Consider the following 22,133-nt stretch of genomic DNA (forward strand, 5'->3'; position numbering starts at 1 on the left):
AAAAAAATTCGAGAGAGTCCAGATATTGTTTTTTGTTCACTTATTTCACCTATTAGCACTATAATATAAAGAAAAAAGAAAAAATATTCAACATAAAATAAAAACAGATAGGCTTACAATTTAAAGTATAACATAAAAAAAATCATTGAAAATGATAAAAGGCATGATTTGAGCTTATTATTAATAAATCCGTCTCTCCTCTGTGGCCCACAGACGGCAGCACTTCTTGCTTTTGTAACTAATTTGACACACCTTTTAGTAGATTGTGTGTAACATGGAATTTTTCTATTTTTCAGGATTTCATTTTCCACAAGCTGTAGCTCTATGATGGCCTGAGATAATATTTCGGTTCTGATATTCTTAGTAAATGGAGGTTCTGCATTGGTATTCCAATCTATCATATCGATATAATCATTATAGTCCAAGAGACAGTGCTGAAAAATCTCACTGAATTTACTAAAGCTAGTTTTTCACAGTTGATTTTTTTTTTGCCGAAACAAAAAAGTCCTGTATTTTGAGCGTAACTTGCTTACATTTGACGCTAGAATTTTTTTTATAAAAAAAATTAAGACTTTTAAACTCTTTAAATAACTTATACCTCATAAGTTTTCTCCAAAAAGTGCTTCATTTTTTGGTTATTTCACGTTGAAGTATTATATTTGGATGTTGGCGAATATGAACCTATTTTTCTTTAGCTATAAGTCTGCTCCTGATAGGTCTAGAGACTTCATGCATACACCATTTTTTTTCACTTTGTTATCCGCACCCCGCATTAGATTAGGTTTATTTTATTTACATAATATTAGGGGAGGAAAGTATGCTAAATGTGCAATCACTGGAGCGCTTTGGGGACCTATTGGGTTGTGAAGAGTAGGTTCTAAAACCAAAAAAAGTTAAGTAAAGTTTTCTATTTTAGTGGGGACTTTCCATTTTTAATTTAATTTTCTATTTCCAACAATCGTTTTTTCCGATTTTTAGCTCCATCTATGCATAATTCGAAAAAATGTTTCAAATAAAAGTTACTTATTTTTACGTAAGGAATCTGAATGTGCAATACAAAATGGGGGTCCTGTTAAAAATTTTAAAGTATCCCACCACCCCACATCTGGGGGGGTCGTGTTTGGTGCCATTCGATAGATGTTTCAAACATATTGAATAAGTGTATTTTTCAGTTTTTCGATCTGATGTTCATTTCGCGAAATATCGCGGGATTCGCATTTAAAATTTCAAATTTACCCCCACCCTTCTCCGTGGGCAGTCGTGTTTGGTATCATTCGATAGATTTTTGACAAATATTGTGCAAGTATTTTTTAGTTTTTGATCTACTTACTGTTCATTTCGTGAAATATTCGCTTTCTTCTTATGAAATTTTTGACTCACTCATTTCCTTACGCCCCGCCCAAATCGTCAGTTTTTGAAATATACACTGTTTTGCATGTACTTGACTTACCTTATCCTAATCTGACGATTTCGAGTTTTTCTAAGGATACATTTTTTTTTTTCGGCCCCCCTTAACGAACTCCCTTGTGTTTAGAGCCAATATATGGTAAAGGTACATCTACAGGGAACCCAAGTGTTCTCCCCATATGATAATCTGACGCTCTCGAGTTACTGCAAAGATCCCCGCTTGGGCTCCCCTACCATAATATAAATTCAATATTTTCCCTTAAGGTGATACAGTAGCAATCAACAGGTAGCCAAAACGCGTTCCAAGATTGTGGCTGTAATTTTGAATATTTTTTCGAGATATTTGGCACACATATTCGTAATATAATAAAGAATGGCGGTACAGAGCCAATTTGAAAAATATATTAATATGTGAAAATTACTCTGTAATTAAATACAATATTAAAAAAACGAGCCTGTACCGCCATTAAGAAGAACAAAAAACACACTTTCTTCAAATAAACTTTTTTATCCGATGCCTAGATTTTGTGTCATTTTGGAACTACTAAAATTTTTTATTTCATTAGTAGTTCCAAAATGACACAAAATCTAGGCATCGGATAAAAAAGTTTATTTGAAGAAAGTGTATTTTTTTGTTTTTCTTAATGGCGGTACAGGCTCGTTTTTTTAATATTGTATTTAATTACAGAGTAATTTCCACATATTAAAATTTTTTTTAAATTGGGCTCTGTACCGCCATTCTTTATTATATTACGAATACGTGTGCCAAATATCTCGAAAAAATATTCAAAATTACAGCCACAATCTTGGAACGCGTTTTGGCTACCTGTTGATCGCTACTGTTTCCTCTTAAGCAGATTGAAACTTTAAGTTTAGGTAAAAATTCTAACCTGCTATGTACTAAGAGTATAAGTCATAAAAAAGATTTTTCGGGATTCTTCTATATTTTTAATTATATAATTAATAACGTATTACCAAAGTAAAAAGTAGAATAGTTAATTACTAATTTATTAATCATATTTCGTCATCATTTTCATATTTAGTTGTAATAGTTATTTCATCAGTGGTAAAAAAGACTTTGAAAAGTCCTAATAAAAAATTTTCATTTTTAACTTTTACTCTTAATACATAGCACTCTAGAATTATTATTTTTAAATTAGAACCATTTCGGCGCGGACAAATTTCTTGTGTCGAATATATGTTGTTTCCTAGCTGGGTATGATGTGATAACGATGTAGATGTTCCATTGTCTGATTTTTATACGTATGTAAGAAGGAAATTCGTAGACAATGGCACAATGTAGCCGAGAGTTTTCCATGCAGTTTTCATTCTGAATTCCGTTCTCTCGGCTGTCATCTCAGGATGACGACATTTTCTAAATACGTTTCAGGAAAACGCCGACCGCCATTAGAAGATAATAGAAAGAATTTTCGCAGTCTTTGTTACTTTCGTTTCATAAATTCAATTTCTATGCCGGTATTTGCTTTTTGCTAGCACCTTTTTACGGGAATTATATGTTTGTATTTTAAGTGAAAATTCAGTTAATTCAGTTAAACAAAAGATTGTTTTTTAGTAAGAAAATTTGATAATTTAATTTGCAAAATATAAAATGAAATACATCAGGTAATTCCAAGACAAAAATAAGACTTTATTAAAATGGAATTCAAAATAGTAATGTAAATATTAAGGGCGTATGCGCAAAGTTTCGGGACAATGTGTTTTAAATGCATTATTCTTTTTCGAATCCTGGGAAAACTAATAAGTATTTTTGAAAAATTTAAAAGCAGAATGAAAGACTACATTATTGGAGAGAATTGAAAGTCCCTTAGAATAACCAAGAAGTTTCTTTAGAATGATATATTTGAAATTAAAAATTACACTAAATTATCCCCTTTCTTCACCCCTGTAACTTATTAAAATAAACATAGAGGTTTTCAAGAGCTTTCAGCTCTCGGTATTAATGGAATATTTCATTCTGCCTTTAAATTTTTCAAAAATATTTATTAGTTTTCTCAGGATTCGCAAAAAATGGATGTATTTTTGGAAATGGAAATTTTGCGCGTAGGTCCTTAATGATATACCTGATTTTAAAAATGAATAAAAAATTAAATATTTAAATACAAATTAAATCAGTCTTAAAGATAGTATAGAAGGCGTGTCACGATGAGAAAACCAAAGTAGTGACTTTAAGAAAATGACCTCAGAATCATATTATCGACATTAAAATGTAAGTAATGAGCAATCATTTGTGTTAACGAACAGCTAACAGAAGAAATTGAAATTACACGTGGTAAGATACTGACCTTGTAGCCTTCACGTTCTCACTTACGGAGCTAGAACCTTTTTTTGGATTGAGGTGGAACGCTCTTAGCAGACTAGGGAAGGTGTCCCTTGTACTGTTCGCTCGGACAGGAGAGGGAAACACGCTGGGGCCCACAGATCAGAATCTGATATGGTCTATGCGTCCCGCGTGCCACCCATAACCAGCCGCCAACCAATTACAACCACCCCCTCTTCCGACCGGAACATCCTTGGACGTGTTCATTAGTGAACGATACATAGGGATATTCCGCACAGTCAGTAATATATAACTAGATCCAAACCCAGACATCCAAAGTGAAAGTTATTCTCCAACATCAAATTGTTCTATATGGTCCACATAATGTTCAGAAAAAAGTCACACCATTTTGAGCGTCGGGTTTGGGGGGAGAGGGGGGAGAAATCGGTAAATTGGTAGTTTTTTTATGTTTTTCGTCAATATTTCTAAAACTATACGGTGTAGCATGAATAACCTTTTATACAAAAATGTTCTACATTAAATTTGAAATAAAAAAAGCTCTCCATATAATCCTTCTAAAATGAACGGTTTTAAAGTTACAGAGGTAGTATAATATTGGTCCAAAAAATGGGCTAACCCAAACATCCAAAGTAAAAGTTTTACTCCAACACCAAATTGTTCTATATAGTCCACATATTGTTCAGTAAAAAGTTACATCATTATGAGCGTCCAGTTTGGGGAGGAGATGGGGAAGAAATCGGTAAATTAGTAGGTTTTTACGTTTTTCCTCAATATTTCTAAAACCATGCTTTATTGTAAACAATGTTCTAGACAAGAATGTTCTACATAAAATTTAAAACAAAAAAGTTAATATTCATATTTGTTATAAAATCAACGGTTCCCGAGTTACTGAGGGTGAAAGGTGGAGGTTTTCGATACTTTTTATATTTTTTGGGCAATTTATAATATGTAGTATTACTGCTTAAAGAAATTTTCGTTAACAGGATTGTATTTTGTAAATAAAATTTGCTATGTTAGTGGCCGATGTCAACCTCACCACCCGAAATCATCCTCAATTGCCCAAATAATATAAAAAGTATCGAAATATTGACGAAAAACGTAAAAAACTACGAATTTACCGAATTCTCCCCCATCTCCCCCCCCCCCCAAACCGGACGCTAAAACGATGTAACTTTTCACTGAACAATATGTGGACCATATAGAACAATTTGGTGTAGGAGGAAAACTTTTACTTTGGATGTCTGGTTTAAGCCTTTTTTTGGACTAATTATACTACGTTACCTCCGTAACTTTGGAACCGTTCATTTTAGAAGGATTATGCATAGGACCTTTTTTATTTCAAATTTAATGTAAAACATTTTTGTATAGAATATTATTCATACTAAACCGCATAGTTTTAGAAATATTGACGAAAAACGTAAAAAACTATGAATTTACCGATTTCTCCCCCTCTCCCCCCAAACCCGACGGTGGCTTTTTTCTGAACATTATGTAGACCATATAGAACAATTTGGTGTTGGAGGATAACTTTCACTTTGGATGTCTGGGTTATGCCATTATTTAGATCAATTGTATCATACTATAAGTAGGTCTCGAGAAGATTTGCGTAAGCCCTGCTATGCTATCCTGACCTTCTAAGAGCTGAAAGGAGGATGGGGAGATTTTTAAGTGACGTGATTTATGATGAAAATGGACGGAGCTCAAACCTGGACATTCAAAATTGACTGGACATGGATAATTTTCGAAAATCTCAGCGAGACCAAGAAGAGACGAAGAAGAAGAAGAAGCGAAGAGGCCAGGAAGAAGACCTCAAATTCGTTGGAGCGACAAAATGGACAAAAGAGTCTCAGGAACAATGTGGAAATGCTTTACACACAACAGGGATGAATAGCGAGAAATGGGAGAGGCCTTAATTCGACAATTCGAATAGAAAAAAAAGGCTATAAAAAGGAGTCTGGGATGGATATTGTCGCCAATTATTTTGTTTACTCGGAAGAGATGCAAAAAGCTGAAACCGATGTGAAATAGAAATAAATTGAATTCCAATATTAAATATGTGGATGGCAATGTCATATCAGCCGAAAATATTGAAGATCTTTAGAGACTGGTGACCAGAATAGCGCAGTATGGAAAAGAATATGGTCTAACAATGAAAGTTAAGAAGAAAAAATTTATGAGAATATTAAAAACTAAAATAGTCCATGTGGTGCGACCGCTCCCGTCTGAACAAACTTCTGATTCGGTTTCTTTGTGGATTCTTATTCAAAAATATCTCCTTTAAACAAATCTGAAGGGTGCCGGGCGAAATTTTTGGGCAGAAATTTTTTAAACAATTTTTTGAAACAAAAATACAAAACATTACCTTTTTTGCCACGAAGAATATTTTTTTAGGTTTTTAGGTCATTCTAAAAAAGAAACGAATCTTGTAATTTTTCTCAAAAATTGATATTTTTCGAGTTATATGGGATTTAAAATCTGAAAAATGCGAAATTACGCATTTCTAAGGCTTAAAAACTCATATTTAAATTAGTATTTTGGAGGTTTCCAAGTACTTGAATTGTAGTTTAAGCATTCATTTTTAAGATTCTGTAGACTGATCGGGTCTAACTTCAATTTATACCGTTGTTATTTAATTGTCAATTATGCGTGTCCATCCGATTGTTTTGCCGGTGCGGCGCGCACTTTTTCCAAAAATCTCCTATTTTCCTCCGGAAAATATATTTTTGGATTTTTCGGGACCTTCTAAATGAAATAGGTTTCTTGTCATTTTTCTCAAAATTTAATAGTTAAAGCCATTTAAAATCCGAAAATGCGCTTTAAATCGCTTATAACTTTAAAACTATTAACTTTTGAGAAAAATTACAAAAAACCTATTTTATTTAGAATGTCCCGAAAAATCTAAAAAATATATTTTTCGGGCGAAAATAGGAGATTTTTGGAAAAAGTGCGCTCCACACTGGCAAAAAATCGAATGGACACGCATACTTAACAACTAAATAACAGCAGTGTAAATTGAAGTTAGACCCGACCAGTCTGCAGAAGCTTGAAAATGAATGTTTAAACTAAAATTCAAGTACCTGGCAACCTCAAAAATACTAATTTAAATATGAGTTTTTAAGCCTTGAAAATGCGTATTTTCGCATTTTTCAGATTTTAAATCTCCTATAACTCAAAAACTATAAATTTTTGAGAAAAATCACAAGATATCTTTCTTGTTTAGAATGTCCCAAAAAACCTAAAAACATATTCTTCGGGTCAAAAAAGGTGATTTTTGTATTTGTTTAAAAAAAAAATATTTAAACGATTTCTGTCTCAAAATTTCGTCCGGCAGCCTTCAGATTTGTTTAAAAAAGATATTTTTGAATAGGAATCCACAAAGAAACCGAATCAGAAATTTTTTCAGACGAGAGCGGTCTCACCACATGAACTAAAAGAATTATCAAGAAACTTCTAATAAACGGAACCAAAGTCGAACAAGTGGACAAAATATGAATATCTTGGAACAATGATTAACTCCATAAATGATGACTTCCAGGAAATCAAAATCAAAAAGAATAGGCTGGAGCAAATTTCAACAAAATGAGAAGAGTGTTTTGCTCAAGAGATTAAAAGTTGGAGCTTATAGTAAGGTTTTCGAGGTTCTACGTTTTCTCGGCTTTGTTTTATAGAATGTAAGCTTGAACTTTGAATGCGACTTCAACGAAAAAACTGAAATAATTTTACTTGTTGGTGTATAGAAAAATTATAAATATATCGTGAACAGAATACGTCAAAAAACAAAGAGATTTTGAAAAGGATGAATAAAAAAGTGGAAATATTGAATACAAATAAGAAAATTAGAGTATTTTGGACATATTACCACGTAAAGAGAGGTATAGTCGGTTTGCTAACCTCAGACACAAATGGCTAGTGATTTTAGTAAGTAATTTTGCCAATTTGGTCAAATTTGCAAAAAAATAATTACTAAATAGTTAATAATTATTAAATAGTTAGCAATTTGGGCAATTTTGGCAAAATTGGCCAAAAACAAAACAATTACAAACTAAAATCACTAGCCCGTTGTGTCTGAGTTTAGCAAACAGACTATAGTGATAACTCTCTCAAACTGATTGTACATTGATCGCTCCAAAGAAAAGCGTAGGGAGACGTATAATGTCATGGCTGAGCACCATGAGAGAATGGCATGAATGTAAATCAAATAAATTTTTCAGTACAACCGTCTCTAAAGTCCGAATAGTATGATGGTTGCCGACCTCCGTTTATTTAAATAAAAAAGAAGAAGAAAGAAGAAAATGATATAAACTATGATTAAACAGTAATGGATAATCAAATGTAAAAGGGAATTAGGCAGAAGACACAAAAAGATGTAAGTTAAAATAAATTGGCAAAAAGGAGGTTTCACATAGGCGCAGGACCATGTGTAATAGCCAAGACTATCTACACCGAGAGAACGATTTCTTATCTCCTAAAACACTGATTTCAGGGGCGTCATTTGATAGGGTCAGGGGGCATTTGCCCCCCCCCCCCCCTGACCCTGAAAATGACTGAAATTTACAAAAAATAGATCAATTTTGTATTATGTTTGCATATATAATGTATTGTATATATAATGTTTGCCCCCCCCCCCTAGCAAAATTTCAAATGACGCTCCCGACTGATTTCTTTGAGCCATCTTTCTTAAAATTTAACATATCATACTAACCTTAAACATACCGGTCCACGTATAAAGAAACGAGATTTTTAAACAGAACTCAATAATTTCTTACACATAATTTCTTCAATACTAATAAATGCATTAATGGTTACATTTTAATGTTCTTATCCTAAAGTTTTCTTTTCTTCAATTGAAAACTACAAATATTTTGCAGTATAAGAAATATATGTTAGGTTAATCCATATTTATATTTGTGAACAAGAAATTTTCTTAAAATCAAATAAATATTTTAAGCCACAAGAAAGGATGTTTATAGTCAAAAAAGGACTTAGACAAGGTGACCCTCTATCAACTGTGTTATTTAACCTAGTTTTGGAAACAATTGTAAGGAACAGCAGAATAGAAACACAAGAAACGATCTACCGTAACGAACATCAATGCATGGCCTACGCCGACGACCTTACACTGCTAGCAAAAACTAATACCGAATTAAAGAAAATCATGAGAAGATTAGTCAGAGAGGCAAAAAAATTCGGCCTAGAAATAAATGAAGAAAAGACGAAGTATATGGTGCTAGGCAACACAGAAAGAGAACCTGTAGATATGCTAAAGTTAACAGCGTTCGATGGAAAAGAATATAAATTTAAACGAGTAAATCACTTTACATATCTAGGTGCCATTATAGATGAAAAAGGACACGAGCAAAACGAACTAAAGCACAGGATAGCTAAAGGTAACCGAAAGGTCGGCAGTTTAAAAAAATTATTAAAGTCAAATTGCGTATCAAGAAAGACGAAAATTAGAATATACCAAACTGTAATAAGAGCAACAGTCACCTACGGATGTGAAACATGGGTACTAAACAAAACAGAAGAAGAAATGATAGAGAGATGGGAACGCAAGGTACTGAGGACTATTTTCGGGGGAAAAAATACGGCAGATGGTTGGCAAAGAAGAACTAATGAAGAATTAAGGATGCTTTACAAGGAACCAACTATAACAAGATACACAAAGGCACAAAGAATCAGGTGGGCAGGTCATGTCGAGAGGATGGATAGGTCAAGAATGCCAAAGAAGATACTATTAAGAAAACCAGTTGGGACAAGGAGACGAGGTAGACCAAGAAAAAGATGGCACGAAAAGTTTCAAGAAGATATAGGATCGATGGAAATTACAGACTGGAAAGAGAAAGCGAAAAACAGGATACAGTGGAGAAACATAGTGCAGCAATTTTTACATAGTCATTAAATCAAATTATATAATAAATATAAGACACTAGTATATATTGTTATTTGTATTATGTAAAATTGTTATTGTTAAGTTGTAAAGCCCTAGGCCTCCAAGGTCTGTAGAGCATGTTAAATAAAATATAATGTATTGTATATATAATGTTTGCCCCCCCCCCTAGCAAAATTTCAAATGACGCTCCCGACTGATTTCTTTGAGCCATCTTTCTTAAAATTTAACATATCATACTAACCTTAAACATACCGGTCCACGTATAAAGAAACGAGATTTTTAAACAGAACTCAATAATTTCTTACACATAATTTCTTCAATACTAATAAATGCATTAATGGTTACATTTTAATGTTCTTATCCTAAAGTTTTCTTTTCTTCAATTGAAAACTACAAATATTTTGCAGTATAAGAAATATATGTTAGGTTAATCCATATTTATATTTGTGAACAAGAAATTTTCTTAAAATCAAATAAATATTTTAAGCCACAAGAAACAATTCTTCAGAAATACCCTCTGTAGTAACTGTGTAATAAAATAAAAATTTATCATTATGACGAAATGTTACTTGCAAAGAGATTTTCTTCCACAAAAGAATTTCGCAGATTCACCATTATTCACTATTTGTGATTGAATCGTCAGTGTTTGACAAGATGACGTGGTATTACCTCATGTTCATAGGTAGACGAATTTTGGATTTGTTGGTTTTCTTTAAAAATTATTAACGGATATTTCGAAGGTACGTACAGAGACAATTAAATTGAGTAATTTAATAGATAATAATAATATTTTTGCATATCAGAATGGTTATAAAAGACACATAATGATATCTTAATATGCCTTTTAGGTACAATGATGGACAACTCTGAAAAAAAGGAGCTTATTATTCTAACTGGAAAAAAGCCACAATTTAACTTAAAAAATAATTTTATTGACGTTTGGACTTCCACTTCAGACAGAATGATATAATATGATGTAATGTCTCCAAACAATATTAAGAAATGAGCTATTAACCAACTGGAGGCTTTCAAAAATGGTAGAGCTTTATACATGTAAGTACCTTGTTAAAAATGTGTATACTTATGTGTAAACTACAGGGTGTAACAAAAATACAGGTCATAAATTAAACCACATATTCTGGGACCAAAAGTAGTTCGAATGGACCTAACTTACCTTAGTACAAATATGCACACAAAAGAAGTTACAGCCCTTTGAAGTTACAAAATGAAAATCGATTTTTTTGAATATATCGAAAACTATTAGAGATTTTTTGTTGAAAATGGACACGTGGCATTCTTATGCAAAGAACTTCTTAAATAAAAATTATAGTGAAATTTGTGCACCCCATAAAAATTTTATGGGGGTTTTGTTCCCTTAAACCCCCCAAACTTTTGTGTACGTTCCAAATATATTATTATTGTGAAACCATTAGTTAAATTAAATATTTTTAAAACTTTTTTGCCTCTTAGTATTTTTTCGATGAGGCAGTTTTTATCGAGTTGCGGCTTCTTTTTTATTATGTTTACATAAAAATTTTATGAGGGTTTTGTTCCTTTAAACCCTCCAAACGTTTGTGTACGTTCCAATTAAACTATTACTGCGGTACCATTAGTTAAACACAGTGTTTTTAAAACTTTTTTGCCTCTTTGTATTTTTTTGATAAAGCATCTTTTATCGAGATGTGGCTTCTTTTTTAATATGGTTCAAAATATACTTAAAAATGTAAATCATAAATAAATTTTCATATTATTACAAAGTCTCCATAATCGTACTTTACCATATACAATATGTGGTGGATTTGACAAATATTGAACTATCTCGATAAAAACTGACTTTTGGAAAAAGTACTAAGACACAAAAAAGATTTTAAAAACTCGTGTTTAACTAATGGCGCTACAATAATATTTAAATTGGAACGTACACAAAAATTTGGGGGGTTTTAAAGGTACCAAACCCCCATAAAATTTTTATGGGGTGTTCAAATTTCATTATATTTTTTTCTTAAAATACTACTGCCATAAGAATACCACATGTCCATTTTCAATAAAAAATCTTTAAACGTTTTCGATATATTGGAAAAATTCGATTTTCATTTTGTAACTTCAAAGGGCTGTAACTTTTTTTCCGTGCACATTTGTACTAAGGTAAGTTAGGTTCAATCAAACTATTTTTGGTCCCAGAATATGCCATTAAATTTATGACCTGTATTTTTGTTACACCCTGGATTTTTATATAATAGGTTTCTTGAATGTATCGTCTTGGATATACAATATCTATAATTCGATATACATTGCAATTAAACGTTACCTATATCAAAAATGGCGGGTGCTGCGCTGAGGAAGTTTTTGGTTCATTTAATTGTGGTAAAGAAATTAGTTAGCATAAAGAAAGATTTTAATAGTTAAGAAATTTTATTGCCGAAAAGTGAGAATAAGTTAATAAGTAAAAAAATAAAACGGGATAATACCCGAAGGTTGGCTGTATACCATCTAGTTAAATAAAATTAACATGAAGTAAAACTCCCTAGTGTAGTTGGTATATTTAATAAAAATTCTAAAAATTTTTTAAAAATCCAAACGGATTACGTTCAAAACGTTTTCGGACTTATCAGTCCATCATCAGTGAACCTAAAAGTAAGTAATCTCACTTAGTAAAATTGAAAAAGGTGAAATTTTGAATGTTAAAAATTGAAAAGTGTGGTTACGATTACTTACTCTCTGTCCTTGCTAAATAGCCACAATGCCAAACACTGGTCAAGATGTATGTTCTAACTACATGGTGAAATCTGATCTACAATTTGGCTTACATTGGATGCCAACGGATTAGTACTAGGTACATGATGCTCTACTCCATTAATTAAGAGATTTTTTTATATTATTAGGTCTACATTGAACTACGTTTAGTCTGTCAATGATTTAGAAGGAAGTTGAAATACTTCAAATGTCAGTAACATTGACATCCAGGAAAGGGAATTTTTAAGGTATTGACCAAGGTCAAGATCCAATGTGGTTACGGAAATTTAAGTTTAAGACTGTGTTGGAATTTTAATTTTTAATATTAGAATTTAAATTTACTATTTTTATAAAAATATTACAACCATTACTATAAACCTGACTATAAAATTAAATTTGATCGAACTTATTGTCATAATATGGTAATGAAAACAAAATGTAAGATAGAATTATTGGTTAATGAAAGTTAATAATTTTTGGCCTAAAATAGCCTTGTGGGTGAAAGTTAAAACGTTGAAGTGATACAACAGTTGTTTAGTGTGTATAGAAATATAAATTTGTTAACTGTAATGTTGGTTGTATAAGTCTAGTAAGATATTGATTCTGTATGAAATTAACTATTTAAAAAAAAATTGGTGAGAATTGAGGTAACTGATATAAGATTGTTAAGTGAAAAATATAAATAATTGACGGAATGTGAAAATGTGTTAGTTATAGTCAAAAATATAGGAAATATTATAACATTATGCATAGAAAAGAAAATGGAATTATTTGATTGTTAAATTAAAACGAAGTTGATAAAATGTGTAAATGAACAAAAGATTCAAAAGAAGTGCGTCAACCGGATGCACAAGACACAAACTGTTAATAAGTATTAAATATTTTAAATGTAAACTAATAATACTTTCCCGTCATAAAATTTCTTAATGATTAAGTATGCTGTCTCTTTTAGATTATATAAATAAATAAAATTACATATTATGTCTGCTTCAATGTTTTACACTGGTATGTTCCCTCTTGTTCTGGCTAAACAATATTTAGTGTGTGACTTAATATTATACAGATAAATAATTAATATTTAATTTACAAAAAGAAAAAATAAATAAAGATGTGTAGGTTAAATAAAACCATATTTGAACTAAATACTATTGATTGTTATTTGTTGAAATGCCAAGAAATATTTTTGGATTGTAGACTTTTTTACTGATACCTACCGTTCTTATACCAAAAAATTAATAGTTTTTATGTGGGGCAGTGTATTTGATTTTTTGGATTTCCTTTTGTCAAAATAAGTATGTACTTATATCCTTATAAACATTTTTTTGTTAAAATAAGTTTACTCTTTCTACAGAACGGTTTTGTTTAAGGTAATTGCTGATATACAAAGTGCTATTAACAAAAAGAAGGAAAAATTAATGAAGTTGGATTTGCCTCTCCATCCTTTTATTATTGTGATGGAGAAATTATGTGTATGTATTAATATCTAACTTTTTTTTCCTGTTTTTATTATCTAATAAAGAATGATTTTACCTTAACAAAATGATTTATTTCGCCGTGTGTATTTTTATTATTTTTATTTATTTTTTTATTTAATTATTTTTAATTATATTTTTATTATTTTTAAGAAATGCAACTTAATTCTAAATATACCTACAATTATATCTGCGAAATATATTTCTTAACATTAAATATATTAATTAATAATGGCAAGATATAGATATAGATTACTAAGGAATATTATTGCTCAGAAAGAAGAGTTTTGTAATGCCAAGAAAATATATTCTTATGACAAGTATAATTTCTTTCTGATAAATGGGTTAACAGTTTGCTGTTAAGTGATAGTTCAATCATGTTTAAGATATACATTTGTTTGGGTATATTAAAATTTATTTGGAATATTTTAGAAAATTATATCTTACATACAAAGATATATTTCTTAGGTAATATGCCAAGTCGATCTTTCTTAAATATTAATAAAGTTTCTTTATGTCAAAAATTTTTTTCTTTCGGTGTAAGATGACTCAAAAAGAGATCATATATTTGAAAAGGTCTAGAGTTATATAAACTGAGCTGTTGTTTGAATGAAAACGGGGGTTAACTCAGGAAATCATAAACAAAATAGAGCAAGCCAGAACAGTATCAGTGAAGAAGGTGCAAAAAGTATAAAAGGACAGAACGCTAAGAATTCCCTTACGAATACGATCATTACGTTGTCATGTCTTTGTCAGAATTCTGCTGTATGTATACAGCATGTAAAAGAATTGAGGCTTTCGAGATATAAGCGTACCGCGAAATGTTTAGGTTTTACAAAGAAAAGAGTTTCTAATTCAATAAAAAGAGAAAATCGGAGTAACTTGGCATGTGATGAGAAATGCTAAGTGTATGCTTATTACATGTAATTCATAATCATCGACAGGTATTTCATCTATCGTCGGATGTAAGCCTACCTTAAGGGCGTCCATTAATTTATGTTCGTTGATATTTGCAACCATTCCTGGCCAGTAGTTCGGTAGATGTCATCGGTCCATCTCATTTGGGACCTGCCTCTACTTCTCTTGCTTGCTTTTTGTCGCCATTCAACAATTCGCTTCGTGCAATTTTGTTGTCTCTATAGTTCCTTTTCGTCCTACCCAGTTCCATTTTATATTGGTAATCTTTTCTTCGTCTTCTTTAAGTTCCATCTTATATCGAAGGTTGGAAATCAGCATGGCAATGCGGACCCTGTTGACTGCCGCTCTAAATAGCTCTGCACTACTGCATTCGAACCATTCCCGTAAGTTGTTAAGCCAGAATGTTCTTCGTCTTCCCACATTTCGCTTTCCTCGGATTTTGCCTTGCATAATAAGTTGTAATAATAAGTATTTTCCCCTCCAATCACATGTCCCAAGTGCTCAATTTTTCGTCTTTTGATAGTTAGTATTATTTCCGGGTGATTTCATATCCTTCTAGTTACTTCCACGTTCGACATTCTTCGAATCCATGACATTTGTAGGATTCTTCTGTAATACCAAAATTCAAAGGCGGCCAACTTATTCAAATGGACTTGTTTCAATGTCCACGCTTCCAAGCCATAAAGAAGAGTATAGAACACGTAACATCCAAGCATCCTTAGGGGTAGTTGTAACCTTATATCCCGACAACAAAGAAACTTTTTTAGTTTAATGAATGATGTTTGGTCTACATTTTTGATGTTATCCATGTTCCTAAGTATTTGTAGTTATTAACACTCTCAATTAGAGTATCCAGTATCCTCAATAGTTAATTGGATGCTTGCATGTGCTGATTTAGATGATCATGCATTTAGTTTTCTTTAAATTCATCTTCAGACAGCGTTCATTAAGGTACTGCATTACGTTCTTTAGATGATTGTTGTTATCCGTTATTATTACTGTATCGTCTGCAAAACGGAAGTTGTTCAAAACTTCTCCATCCAAGAATCTGAGAGCGCAACTCTGACAGACTCCTCTCTGTATTTTGATATCTTGGGTGTCCTGGTTGTCATCTCTTACCTTAGCAGTTTGATTCCAATATATATTAGATATAATTTTCATATCACGACTATCAAGATTTTTGCTTTTTAATATATCTACAAGCTTTTTATGTTGAACTTTATCAAATGCCTTTTCAAAGTCTACAAAATATAAGTACATATTCTGATTCATGTCCAATTATCTCTAAGCCAGCACATTCAAGCCGAACAAAGCATCTCGTGTGCTTATACCATTTCTAAAGCCAAATTGTGTATCACTGATTTCATATTCGATAGTTTTAACAATTCTCCTGTGTATTATTTTCAAAAAGGTTTAAAGTGTGACTCATTAAATATATTGTTCTGTGATCCGAGCAGGTTGTTGCACTTGACTTTTTGGGAATTGCTACAAATGTCGATTGCAGCCATTGTCTGGGGATTGTGGCAGTCTCATATATTAGATTAAAGAGTTCAACCATTACATCAATACCATCTTCATTAATAAGTTTTAATAATTCGATGGGCACATCATCTGGTCCAGTAGCTTTGTGTTTTTGGCTTAAATATATTACGTTTGATTGTCTTCTTATTTCTCCGTTGTATTTGCTGTCACTGAACTTAATGTTGAGCATTCTCCGTTTCATAGCTCTCTGAGTCATTTGAAGTTTGCAGAGTATTATGTTGTTAAAAGTTGTAAAACGAAGATGTTAGTTCCTCAGATACTGTAAAATATCTTGTAAGTTTAAGAAGAAGAGTTTCACATCTGTGTTAAAGAACATCTTTTATTTAAACCGGCCTTTAGGTTAAGATTTGACAGTTCTTATAAAAGACTGATAACAGGCTAATGGGTATATGGTTTACTAATTTATATTTATTTACATATAATTCTTCATCTGCATTATACATATTATTCATGGAAAATAGAAGAGAAATGTGGTCCTACACGACGAAGATCATCCTGGCTCAAGAATCGCCAACAGAGGTATTGAGTCAGCAGAATCACAATATTTAGGTTTGCTGCGAATAAAGTAAAAATCACATGAGTAGTAAACCAAATCGCTTGTGTTAATATAGGTATATGATTTTTGAGATATGGCTCATTAAGTGAATAACTATTACATACTTCTAGTAAATATTACGGTAAATAAATCTGCCTTTTGTAAAAAAATGCTGATGAAAAGAACAAGAAACACTAAAAGAGACAAAGAGAAATGGTTTAGCTGAAATATATTTCAGTTTATTATTTATCTAAACATATAACAAACCAGTTTCAGACGTTTTATATACGGAAAACAAACTTAAGCGAAATTAATACCCTTTTTAAAAGCACCTTTCTATGTACACCACTGCGAAACTCTCCTGATTTACTGTTTCATTAACACCCGAATGGCAGCAGCTATTGGAAAACTTTGTATCTTGTTTACACTCATATAAGTTCTTTAACGTAAGGTGAGGTCATTCTCTTACAAGTAAAACAGAAACTATCATGACTGAAAATACGAAATTTCGTTGGCTGTGTAGTTTGTTAGTGTTGGTGATACTCGTGGGGAAAGTTGTGCCACAGGGATTTCAGTTTACCAACCCGATTAGGTTTCCCTATTCTAATACAGGAAATCCTTATATTGGGGTAAGTAGCATTCATAGTTAAGTTATTATCCCATTTTAAGCTAATAGTCTGATTTAACGAAAGATAAGGTTTAAAAATGTTCATTGCTCCAACCAGTTACTATGAAATTATCGTTTAACTTTTAAAAATTGGAAAAATTCTTTGTAAACGGTAAAATTTTTTTATTAAAAATCTCTTTAAGGGCTACATCACAACAAAACGTTTTCGATTTTATAAAAAATCATCATCAGTGTTAGACAGATTGGATGCCAGATGAGCCACCAAAGAAATATTCGGGTAAAAACACTTTAAATATAATATGGATGCATTAAAGGTGCATACTTAAATAAAATGCCTTAGGATGGATACATGGCAACAAGGATAATGCCCTTCGGTAAAGTATTGAATTTCCCAACACGTGGGATGCAAAATGATTCCAATGACTTAATGGCAACTAAAAGTTTTTAGTTTCTATTAAGTCATTGGAATGTAAACAACTCAATTTGTATCCCAAGTGTTGGGAAATCCAATACCTTACCTAAGGGCATTATCCCTGTTGCCATGTATCCATCCTAAAGCATTTTACTTAAATATGCACCTTTAATGCATCCATATTATATTTAAAGTGTTTTTACGCGAATATTTTTTTGGTGGCTCAGCTGGCATCCAATCTGTCTAACACTGATGATGATTTTTTATGAAATCGAAAACGTTTTGTTGTGATGTAGCCCTTAAAGGGATTTTTAATAAAAAAAATTGTATACCATTTTCAAAGAATTTTTTCAATTTTTGTGATTGATGGTATACAACCAACTACAGGAAAAATTTTTCTTTTCCTTGTGGATTCTGTTTAACTTTTATTATAAAGCAGGAGATTCATATAATAATAAAATACATCGACAACAATTCATATTATATGATTACCATTCGTAATTTATAACATTCCGTTATTTTGATAAATTTTCAATGGCCACGTTTAGATTTTTATGCTTATCATATCAGAGTTTTTCTCTAAGCTCTGCTTTTCTTATTAGTTTAGAAAGCCACTGCGCATCCGCTAGGAAAAATATTCCGATTCGGATTTTTTGCACAATCGTACTCATAAAGGACCCCTTTTAACAAATTTGTATGTTGCCAGGTCCAAAATTGGGTTAAAATTTTTTTAAAGTTTTTTTTTGTTTTTTTTTTTCCTAAAATTATTTTTTTTTTGCATCGAACAAAGTTTTTTTAGGTTTTTTTGGATCATTTCAAACAGAAAAGGTCTTTAGTGACTTTTATCTAAAATTGATAGTTTTTGACATAATTTAAGCGATTAAAAATTTAAAAATTACGAAATCGGCCCTTTTTAAACCTCATAAACTGTGTGAAAAACTGAAAATTTCGATGTTGCCGATGAGGTAAGAAGATATTCTTTGAACATCGATTAATGAAATCCCGAGGAGTTTTTAGCAATACAATATCGAAAACCCCTTTGTTTTTTAATTGCCAATCAAGAGGGCGCTTGATTGGCAACCGTTGCATGTATATGCGCACATATTTATAGGGTGTCCCAAAAGTAGCGGAACGGTCGAATATTTCGCGAAATAAACATCGGATCGAAAAACTAAAAAATAAGTATTCGTTCATTTTCAAAAATCAATTCAATGACATCAATCACCAACCCCCACTACACCCCCTGGAGGTGGGGTGGGGGGTAACTTTAAAATCTCAAATGGAAACCCCCAGTTTTTCTTGCAGATTTGGATTCGTTACGTAAAAGTAAGCAACTTTTATTCAAGACATTTTTTCGAACTGTGGATAGATGGCGCTATAATTGGGAAAAACGATTTATCCGGATACCATGGGTAAATTATAGAAACGGTCTAATATCTCGATAAATACACTTCCAAATAAAAAACCAAATAACAGGTTTTTAATATTTTTCGAAAACCTATCGATAAACACCAAACATGACCCTCCAACCCACCCCCTGGAGGTGGGGTGGGGGTAACTTTAATATCTTAAATAGCAATCTCCTCTTTTTAGTGCAGACTCGAATTGGTCATGAAAAAATAAGTAACATTTATTCGAAACATTTTTTAAAATTGCTGATAGATGGCGCTAATAAATCGTATTTTTCCAATTAAAGCGCCATCTATCAACAATTATAAAAAATATTTCGAATAAATGCTGCTTAATTTTTCATAACGAATCCGAATCTGCAATAAAAAGTGGGGGTTGCTATTTAAGATTTTAAAGTTACCCCCCACCCCACCTCCAGGGGGTGGGTTGGAGGGTCATCTTTGGAGGGTTGTCATATCGATAGCTTTTCGAAAAATATTAAAAATCTGTTTTTTCGGTTTCTTATTTGGAAGTGTATTCTTCGAGATATTAGACCGTTTCTATAATTTACCTATGGTATCAGGATAAATCGTTTTTCCCAATTATAGCGCCATCTATCCAAAGTTCGAAAAAATTTCTTGAATAAAAGTTGCTTACTTTTACGTAACGAATTAAAATCTGCAAGAAAAACTGGGGGGTTTCCATTTAAGATTTTAAATTTACCCCCCACCCCACCTCCAGGGGGTGTAGTGGGGGTTGGTGTTTGGTGTCATTGGATAGATTTTTGAAAATAATTGAACACATATTTCTCAGTTTTTCGATCCGATGTTCAGTTCGCGAAATATTCGACCGTTCCACTACTTTTGGGACACCTTGTATATAAATATGTGCGGAAAAATATTTCGATTCAATTTTTTTTCACCATCTTGCTTGAAATATCCCTTCTTAACAAATTTGTATGTTGCCAGGATCAAAAAGTAAAAAAAATTTTTAAACGTTTGTTTTTTGTTTTTTCCTAAAACTAATTTTTTTGCTTCGCACAAATTTTTTAGATTTTTTGTATCATTCCAAATAGAAAATATCTTAAGCGACTTTTCTGTAAATGTGATAGTTTTCGAGATATAAGCGATTGCAAATTTAAAAATTGCAAAATCGGCCATTTTTAACCCTCAAAAATTATGTAAAACACCGAAAACTTCAATGATACCAAGTTACGTAGAAATTCTAAGAATATCGATTGATGAAGTCCCGAAGAGCTTTTTGCAATACAATATCGAAAACCCCTTTGTTTTTTAACTGCTATTCAAGCGGCCGCTACACTATTTTTAACCGTTGCATGTATACAACATTGTATGTAATATGCGTAAATATATTATAGGTCTGGATCCCGCGTATGAAAAAAAAGTTGATTAATAGCAAGCTGAAAATTTGTTAATAGCTTAAGGGTGTCTAGTTGAACAAACTTTGATATATGGGAACACTGGAACAGGAGACGTTTTAACTGTGGAACAGGTTAAAAATTTGGAACGGTCAGAACACGAAAACGGCACATTTATTTTATCCGACAGAACAGGCTTAAACTCTCCGAACAGAGATTACACTCTCATGCAAAAATCAGACTGCTATTTATCACCTGTCATAATTCCTGTCATTTGACATATTCTACATGTTCCACTCATTAAAACGCCCATTTGGTGATAAATAGCAGTCTGATTTTTGCATGAGAATTTAATCTCTGTTCGGAGAGTTTAAGTCTGTTCTGTCGGACAAAATACATGTACCGTTTTCGTGGTCTGACCGTTCCAAATTTTTAACCTGTTCCACAGTTAAAACATCCCCTGTTCCAGTGTTCCCATATATCAAAGTTTGTTCAACTAGACACCCTTAAGCTATTAATAAATTTTCAGATTGCTATTAATCAACTTTTTTTTCATACGCGGGATCCAGACCTATTATGTGCGGAAAAATATTCTGATTCAAATTTTTTTTCACCATCTTGCTTAAAAAGGTTCCCTATTAACAAATTTGCATGTTGCCAGGGTCAAAAATGTGTCAAAAAAAGTTTAAAACAATTTTTTAAACTTAAAATGTTCTCCGATTACGTATTATAAATGTACACATGCAACGGTTGAAAATAGTGTCGCTCCCGCTTGATTAGCAATTAAAAAACAAAGGGGTTTTCGATATTAAATTGCAAAAAGCTCTTCGGTATTTCATCAATCGATATCCTTAGAATATCTACGTACCTTGGTATCATTGAAATTTTTGGTTTTTCACATAGTTTTTGAGGGTTAAAAATGGCCGATTTTGCAATATCTCGAAAACTATCACATTTACAGAAAAGTCACTTAAGATATTTTCTATTTGAAATGATCCAAAAAACCTAAAAAAATTTGTCCGATGCAAAAAATTAGTTTTAGGAAAATACAAAAAAACCAACGTTTAAAAATTTTTTTGACTTTTTGATCCTGGCAACATACAAATTGGTAAAGAGGGGATATTTCAAGCAAGATGGTGAAAAAAAATTTAATCGAAATATTTTTCCGCACATAATATATTACATACAACGATTGCCAATCAAGCGCCCGCTTGATGGGCAATTAAAAAACAAATGGGTTTTCGACATTGTATTGCAAAAATGTCTTCGGGATTTCATCAGTCGATGTTCAAAGAATATCTTCTTACCTTGGCAACATCGAAATTTTAAGTTTTTCACATAGTTTCTGAGGGTTAAAAATGGCCGATTTCGTAATTTTTAAATCTTTAATCGCGTATATGTCAAAAACTATCAACTTTAGAGAAAATTCACTAAAGACCTTTTCTGTTTGAAATGATCCAAAAAATCTAAAAAAACTTTGATCGATGCAAAAAAAATAATTTTAGGAAAAAAAACGTTTAAAAAAAT

At 31.8% G+C, this 22,133-nt stretch overlaps 1 protein-coding gene across 1 annotated transcript in view; it reads left to right on the plus strand.

The window, feature by feature from the left end:
• Nucleotides 1-17,224: 17,224 nt before the first annotated feature.
• Nucleotides 17,225-22,133, plus strand: part of LOC126880466 (uncharacterized) — a 33,957-nt gene continuing 29,048 nt past the window's right edge. Inside the window, exon 1 of the mRNA XM_050644325.1 lies at nucleotides 17,225-17,428. Coding sequence (XP_050500282.1) covers nucleotides 17,288-17,428 — 141 coding nt within the window. The 5' untranslated portion in view covers nucleotides 17,225-17,287. The remainder of the gene's footprint in view (nucleotides 17,429-22,133) is intronic.

The sequence above is a fragment of the Diabrotica virgifera genome, chromosome 2, assembly GCF_917563875.1.
Source record: "Diabrotica virgifera virgifera chromosome 2, PGI_DIABVI_V3a".
Lineage (NCBI taxonomy): Eukaryota > Metazoa > Arthropoda > Insecta > Coleoptera > Chrysomelidae > Diabrotica > Diabrotica virgifera.